The sequence below is a fragment of the Narcine bancroftii genome, chromosome 1 (genome assembly GCF_036971445.1).
Source record: "Narcine bancroftii isolate sNarBan1 chromosome 1, sNarBan1.hap1, whole genome shotgun sequence".
Lineage (NCBI taxonomy): Eukaryota > Metazoa > Chordata > Chondrichthyes > Torpediniformes > Narcinidae > Narcine > Narcine bancroftii.
Window position 1 is genome coordinate 454,057,342 of NC_091469.1, and position 8,703 is coordinate 454,066,044.

Sequence of the window (8,703 nt, forward strand, 5' to 3'; positions counted from 1 at the left end):
GGAGGTACATGGCAAGATAGGCTAAAGCATGATTTCCTTAAGGAAATATCTTACTTGACAAACCTCTTGCAATTCTTTGAAGAATTGACAAGCAGGCTAGATAAAGGAGAAGCAGTGGAGTTGCATTTGGATTTTCAGAAGGCCTTTGACATGGTGCCACATGAGACCACTTAACAAAATAAAAGTCCATGATGTTACAGGAAACATAGTAGCGTGTGTAGAGCATGGGCTGATTGGCAGGAAGCAGAGTCAGAATACAGGGATCATAATCTAGTTGGCTGCCAGATGCTAGTGGTGTTCCAGAGGGGTCAGTGTTAGGGGCACTTCTTTTTGTGCTGTATATCAGGATTTAAATTATGAAATGAATGGGATTGTGGCCAAGTTTGCAGATGATATAAAGGTAGGTGGAGGAGCAGGTGGCATTAAGGAAACAGGGAGGCTGCAGAAGGACTTTGACAGATGAGTAGAATAAGCAGAGAATTGGCAAATTAAATACAATGCTGGAAAGTGCACGGTAATACACATCGATAAAATAAATTTTTAAATTTAGACATACAGCACGGTAACAGGCCATTTTAGCCCACGAGTCCATGCCATTAACCCATTATCTTACATCCCCAGTATGTTTTTGAAAGGTGGGAGGAAATTGGAGGCCTTGGAGAAAACCCACGCAGACAAGGGGAGAACGTACAAATTCCTTACAAACAGCACGGGATTCAAACCCCAGTCCCAGTCACTGGCGCTATAAAGGCATTAATCTAACCATTATGCCAACTGTGCCACCAAAAATAAATGGACAGACTTATTTTCTAAATGGGAAGAAAATTATAAACTCTTAGATGCAAAGGAACCTGGGAGTCCTCATGCAGAATAGCCTGAAGGTAAAAGTGCAGGTTGAGTCAGTGGTGAAAAAGGCAAATGAAATGCTGGCGTTCATTTTAAGAGGAATGGGATTTAAGAGCAGGGATGCAGTATTGTGGTTTCAGAAGCCACTGATGAGACCTCAGAGTATTTTGAGCAGTTTTGAGGTCCTCATTTAAGAAGGGATGTGCTACTGTTAGAGAACGTACAGCAGAGGTTCACAAGGATGATTCTGGGAATGAAAGAGTTATCATGAGGAATGTTTGATGGTGCCTGGCCTGTACCTATTGGAATTTAGGAGAATGAGGGGCAATATCATTGAAACATTTTGAATGTTGAAAGGCATGGACAGGAGAGATGTCAAAAGTTTGTTTCCCATGGTGGGAGAATAAAGGACAAGAGGGCACAACTTCAGGATGAAAAGGCATCCACAGAACAAAGATGTGGGGGAACTTCTTTAGCCAGAGAGGGGTGAATCTGTGGAATTTGTTGCCACAGGCAGTGGTGGAGACCGAGTCATTGGTTGTATTCAAGGCAGAGATTGATTGGTTCTTGATTAGCCAGGGCATCAAAGGTTATGGGGAGAAGGCTGGGCAGTGGGGCTGAATGGGAAATGGACCAGCTCATTTAATTATTTTTACATTTAGATATACAACATAGTTACAGGTCATTTTAGCCCATGAGTCTGTGCCACCTCATTTACACCAATAAATCTACATCCCCTGTACATTTTGAATGATGGAAGGAAACCAGAGCCCCCAGGGAATGCACACGCAGACTCGAGAACATACAAATTCCATAAAGACAGCGCAGGATTCGAACCCAGACCCAATTGCTGACACTGTGAAGGCGTTGCACTAATCGCTACACCAACTGTGCAGCCCTGATGAATGAATGATTGAATGGCAGGCCATACCCAATAGCTGAATAGACCATTTCTGTTCCTATGACTTATGGACTTCAATTTCCTCCCCCTTACCTGCTACCCATCTCCTCTACTGTGTGACACCTTGGTTTTGGGGAAAAGATTCTGTTACACTGCGAATGCCTCATTACTTTATTTTTTTTCCCATCTATCATGTCATACTGCAGGCTCCTACACTCCAGAGAAAACAACCCAAGTTTGTCCAATCTCTCCCCATAACTCATACTCTCAAACAAGGCAACATCCTGGTAAACCTCTTCTGTGTCTTTCCAAAGCCTCCACATCCTTTCTGTAATGGAGAAACAGAAATGAACACAATATTCCAAGTGTAGCAAAGCTTATACAACTGCAACGTGATTTCTTTACTTTTTTTTTACACTCGATCCCATATCAATTGCAGTCAAGCATACCACACGCCTTATTTACCACATGGCCACATTCAATGAGCTAGGTGTCGTAATGATAGATAATATAGTTCAGTTATCGACTGTAATGCCTTGCATGATAATATAGATTGGTTATCGACTGTAATGGCTGGTACAACTATGAGGGAGTAAAAAAACAGTAATGGTGGAATAAAGATTGAGCATACTTGAACTCAACCTAAGAGTGTTGACTTTGTTTGACCTCAAGATTCGACATTGGCGACAAAGATGAGCTGAGATTTTTGATATTTAGCAACACAGGAGAAAAAAATGACATTTGGAGAAATTGAAGCCACAAGAATTAAAGGTTTGTGTCCATTAGACCTGATTGCAGAAGCAAGCATAGTTAATGCTTGCTGGGTGGCTTGGTACGAGGAGTTTGATTCATATGGTGACAGCTTGGGACTGTTTGTCAATGGGTCAACGCTTTACTCTTGTATACAGTTGTACATCAATCCACTTGAAACACAAGTTGTTGAAGGTGCAATACTCACACTGGCAGAAACATTCACAATAGCAGCATCATTTGAAGCAGTGGAAACAGTTTCAGACAATGAAATTGGATGGTCCCCCAGCTGGATGAGATGGCACATGTACTGGTTAAGTTTATAAGGTATTTACCACCACAAGCAAAAGACAGGAACATGGCAAGCACACTAGTTATTCGGAAAGTGGTCATGTATGTCATCAATGTGGCAATATCAGACATTTTGGCAAGGATTTGTGCTATCCAGCCAGGAGTCAAGTGTGCAGAAGTTGTGGTAGAAAGGGCCATTTTGCCAAGATGAGGTGAACCCGGACATACAAATAATTGTGGAGGAAGAAGGGGGATGAGAGATGGACATAGAACGAATGACCAACAAAATGTACATCATGTTGAAAATGGCTTATGTGAATGTACATGTGATGATGATCAGGAAGAAAAATGTGAGGAACATGATGAGAGACTTTTACAGACATTAGCCCAGTTGAGAGATGCTGGATTGATGGTGAATGCAGACAAATATTTGTTGGGTGATGGTGTTCATGGGTCACAAGTTGACAAGTGAAGGTATCAATCCAACCGAAGGTAAAATCAAAGCAGTTGCAGAGGTTCGAGAACCAAGGAATGCAACAGAAGTGAGGCACTTCCTGGCACAAGCAAACTTTTGTGCAAGGTTCATACTAAATCTAGCAACTATTGCAGAACCACTGAGGAAGATAACAAGGAAAAATGCTCACTCTGTGTTCGAACCTGACCAATGGAAGGCATTTCAGAAATTGAAAAGCCTGATAAGTGCACATACATTGGGATATTTTGATCCAAAGGCTCAGACATAAGTCATAGCTGATGCTAGCCCAGTGGGACTTGGAGCAGTCCTAGGTCAGAAGCTTGGGGAATAATGGGGGGGGGTGATTGCATATGCGAGTAAGCTACTTACTAATGTTGAAAGATGTTAATTCATAGACAGAGAAGGAGGCCCTGGGACTCATATGGGCCCGTGAATATTTCCATGATTATCTATGTGGCATAGAGTTCCACCTCATAACCGATTACAGACCACTGGAAGCCATTTATTCTCCGAGATTGAAGCTGTGTGCTAGAATTGAAAGATGGATCCTGAGACTACAACAATATCACTACAGGGTGATTTACATGGCAGGGTAAAATAATATTGCCAATTCACTATCAAGGTTGATGAAAGACGATGGGGTAAAGCACTCAATGCTCGAGACAGAAGCTGAATCATTCGTGAGATTCGTTGCAGTGAATGCTACCCCACGGCCATTACAAACCAGGGAGATCAAGGAGGAATCATGCATGGACTCAGAATTGATGGACATTAGGGAATTGGATCAACTGCATTGACTGGAACAGCTGTCAAAACAAAACCTATGTGGCCATCAAAGATGAACTGTGCTCAATTGGAAGATGTGTACTCATGAGAAACTGATTTGTCAATCCACAGAAAAAGAGAAGCAAGATGGTAGCACTGGCTCACAAGGAACATTTGGGAGTTGTTGGGACAAAACCTCTGTATAAAGGTTTGGTGGCCAGGAATGGAAAAATGTGTGAGCTCATGTCATGGGAGTCAGGTGACAAGCAGACCTAACCCACCTGAACCAATACAAAGCACACTGTCACCAGCAGGACCATGGAAGGATATTGCAGTAAACCTCTTGGGCCCATTCCCAACTGGAGAGTTGATTAAGGTGGTTGTCATCTATTACAGCAGATATTGAGTATGTTATAATAAAATAAACAACAGCAGAAAAGACTGTCATAGCACTGATGGAGATCTTCACCAGATACGGCTGACCAGTGACTTTGCATTCATATCAGAGATATTCCGAGAATTCATGATAACCATTGGTATACACCACCACAAGGTTACATCAAAGTGCCCACAGGCCAATGGCGAAGTTGAACATCAGAATCAGTCACTGGAGAAAAGAAGGCAAGGACTGGAAAGAAGTTTTTTTGGTCTATGTTGCAGCATACAGAGCAACAACACATAGCACCACAGGAAAAAGTCCAGCAGAACTTTTGTTCGGAAGAAAGATCAGAACATAATGAATGACCAGGAAGTGGAAGACCATGATGCTGAAAGAAAAGGGGCAACAAAACTGTATGCAGACATGAAAAGGAATGCCAGATCTTCTGTTGAAATACAATGTGATGAGGTACTGGTGAGGAAAGAAAGTCAGAATAAAATGGATACACCATTTATTCCCCAATCATATATTGTGGTGTCCAGAGAAGGAAATCAGGTGATGGTCCAGTCACCAGGTGTTACTTATGACAGAAACACATCACATGTATATAACAATTACAGCACGGAAACAGGCCATTAGGCCCTTCTAGTCCGCACCGAACCAAACACCCCTTTCTAGTCCCACCTCCCTGCACAATGCCCATAACCCTCCATCTTCTTCTCATCCATATACCTGTCCAACCTTTTCTTAAATAATACAATTGACTCCGCCACCACTATTTCTCCCGGAAGATCATTCCACACGGCTACCACTCTCTGAGTATTATCGTATTATCGTCGCATCGCTCCAGTGATGTCGACGCAAGACGAGACTGCCAGAGAGCAGAGCCGAGATGACCAGCTTGATGGACCTGGAATGCACCAGCTGGAAGGAGAAACTATGGGAAACCAGCATCATGACAGTAGACAAACTGAGCAGGGCATCATGGCCAGTAGTCCAGAAGCGGGCCAGGCAACACCACAGGAGGTAGACCACAATGACATCCCAGGAGATTTCAAGACTTCATGATGTAATAGCATGGAGAACATTATATTTTATGGTTTGGAAATCTGTGTTTTGTAAATCATCCAGGAAAATAAGTGATTTGGAAATTGAAGTTGATATTGGTATTGAAAATCATCAGTACTGAAATATGATTGTTTTAAAAGTAGTTTAAGTATCATTCATTTATTTGATGATCCTTTTTATTTGATAAGGGAGGGATGTCGTAGTGATAAATATAGTTTGGCTATTGACTGTAATGCCTTGCATGAAAATATAGATTGGTTATTGACTGTAATGGCTGGCATGTTGCACATGACTACGAGGGAGTAAAAAACAGTAATGGTGGAATAAAGACGGAGCATATTTGAACTCAACCCAAGAATGTTGACTTTGTTTGACCTCAGGATTTGACACTATGAACCTGGACCCCAGATCTATCTGCACATCAAAACTTTTAAGCATCCAACCTATCAACTATTCTTTATTTCTGCCATTTGAAAAGAAGCTCTATCTCATTTGCCGTTCATGTTTTATATCGCAAGTTTCTGAACCCATCTAACTCTTTGGTAATAGATCAAAGATTTAATCTCAAAGAATTATGGGAAACATTATGCCTTTTATTCGTTCTATACTGATTAATATTTGGATTATCAACACAACACAACAGTTGCAAACTGATTACATGTCTCTGCAATCCATTTTAGGAAATTAGATCTGAATCGCATCTGGGACAACAAAAATCAGAAGTGACATGGTAGGTAACAAAATTAACAACTGTAACTCGGCTTTTGAAGATTTGAAATCTCATCAACTTACAAAATCAAGGCAGCAATTTAGTGGCAACCAGCCACCGGCCAGAATACATGAACTTAAAAAGTAATACAGCCACAAACCAATGATTGCATAAAATGCAACATTGAGGATCTTTCTAAAAAGTGTTCCCCGAAAGAAAAACAAAACTTCTCCAAAGCAGAGACTAAAGAGTTATTTTCCAAACATCAGAAAGGTAAAATATTACAAAAATATCAATGAGACAGTTCTTTCCCATTCAATTCTGTAGTCTCTTAAATCTAATAAAGCCCGATTAAAACTCGGGCGTCCTGAAACCTCTACGGGTCTGTGGTTGAGCATTTGGTTAAACATCCATGTAGTCAAACGTTGAATTAAGGCATTATTTTTACCCAGTCGGTTTTTAAGATCCGTTTAAAGTGCCATTAACCTGATCAGAATGTGTAAGAATTAAGCTAAAAGAAGAAATCAAAACTATATCAACAATTCTTCCTCGGTTGTCAGTCTTTTCCTATTCGGATTCACCAGTTTATGGAGGGAAACCCCCTCCCCAAGTCTCTCAGAAGCAACCGTTTTGTTCAATGTACATTCTTGAAAGGGAAGCTGCCATGGCCTTGGCCAGTTCTTCGTCCCGTTTCCTTTGAAGGTGTGTCTGGACGCACCACGTTTCGTACTCCGGGTTGGGGAGCGACTGATCAAACACGGCATCGTAGTGTCCATTGCTCAGCCAGCTCAGCCAGATGCTGGGCCTGGACTGATCTTCGGGCCCAAGGCAATGCACCATGGTGGACACGGTCGGGCTTTCCAGGCTTCCTCCAGTGGTCAGATGGATGTTGACCTTCAGCATCTGACTCATCGCCAGCAACTCCGGGTAACCAGCCCAAGCGCCGTCCTGAGCCGCGTTGATGAGGAACTCCCCGACGTCGCCTTCGATGATGGGGCTGAACTCGTCCAGGTGATCGGCGATGTGATACACCGTCTGTTCCCTCAGCTCCTTGTGCGTGCTCTGGTCGCCGGACACCGCTTTGCTGACCGCCCTGTACAAGCAGTTGCCGTCGGGGATGCTGTGAAACCTGTACTTGTGCATCTCCCTCAAGTAACTATTTTGCTTCTCGACCTCGGCCAAGTAACGCGCAATCCGGGCGCTTTTCTCCGACCTGTTCTCCACCACCAGGTCCACTGCTCTGTAGCCGGCGTCCAGCTCGAGTTCCGCCGGCTCGCAGCCCTGACCGCCTCGGCTGCAATCGAAGGCCCGGCTGCTGCCCACCAGAGTCGGCCCGTTGCCCATCCGCGCCGCCGCCTCCCCGCAGAGGCTCCCCTCCGGGCCGCGAGCCCGGACTTGCGCAGGCGCCTCTTCCCCCCGCCCGATCCCTCGGCCTCGATCCGGGCGCTCGGACGCGGCGGCGCGAGCCCTCTCCTCGAACAGCTGCACGGACACGCCCCTCGCCAGCGGCCGCAGAGGGATCCGGGCGGTGGAGGTGGAGAGGTGCGCGGCCGGGCCCGGCGCGGGGGGTTGGGGCAGCAGCTCGCAGGCGGAGAACGCGGGCATGCCGGCAGGGGGGCCACCCGCGGCCTCACTCTTCACCGCGGCGCTCGGCCCTTTATCCGCTGCTTGGACGGAGACCTGGAAGGCGGCCTCGGGGTAGTGGGTCAACACGCTGCTGTAGAAACGCATCTCGGCTCTTTTATAGCGGCCAGCGCGAGTCACCGTCGGAAATAGCCGCTGTCATCACCAGTTGCCGCACTCAGACGTCGCAGCGGTGCTTTCAATCCGGCTCCAACAGACACGACCTAACTTTATCCGGATTACCTCAGCCTCCTCATCCTCTCGCCCACCTGGGCTCAGCGGAACTGCCCAGGCGCATTATCGTCACGGCTGAGCCAATGTTCTGGGAGAGTCTCGATTCGTCTGCTCGTCCCGCCCTCTCTGCCCGGAGAGGCGGCCGGGCGACCTTGTTGACAAGCTCGGCTGGCGCGGCTTGCTCAGCGCTCTGGAATGCTGCCGCCCGACCGCCACCCACTGGCACTTTCACTGAGCCAACCTCGTGGTTGTTCACTGCTGGTCAACGAGCTCTGCTGTGAAGCAAGGAAGTCTGCAGGCGCTGTGATTGTGTAATCAATGCACAAAGGTGCTGGAGGCTCAGCAGGGTCCTTAGGATGGGAAGCAAAGGTATCACCAGCGATTCCGCCCATCAAGGTGCGCAAAAGGGCAGGCAGGCGTCTGAATATAAAGGAGGCAGGGTAGGGAAAAAGGGGCACATGCCAAAAGGACATGGCTAGGTTTCAGATCAGTTGTCAAACCAGAAGGCTGGATACAGGGTTAATGGTCGGATTCTTAACAGTGTGGAGGAACAAATTGGGGTTCTCTCAAAGTTGCTAGGATAGTTCAGAAGGCCTGTGGGACGCTGGGCTTTATTAATCGGGGGATTGCGTTCGGGATTCAAGAAGTCATGTTGCAACTCT

General features: G+C 45.6%; 1 protein-coding gene across 1 annotated transcript; it reads right to left on the minus strand.

Moving 5' to 3' along the window:
• Positions 1-6,047: 6,047 nt before the first annotated feature.
• Positions 6,048-8,286, minus strand: LOC138751797 (OTU domain-containing protein 1). The gene has a single exon (XM_069914603.1). It carries the CDS (start codon positions 7,913-7,915, stop codon positions 6,800-6,802), a length of 1,116 nt encoding a protein of 371 aa, XP_069770704.1. The 5' UTR covers positions 7,916-8,286; the 3' UTR covers positions 6,048-6,799.
• Between the last annotated feature and the right edge of the window lie 417 nt (positions 8,287-8,703).

Coding starts and splice junctions, on each gene's coding strand:
- LOC138751797 (XM_069914603.1), bottom strand. CDS start 7,915: ATGCGTTTCTACAGCAGCGTGTTGACCCACTACCCCGAGGCCGCCTTC.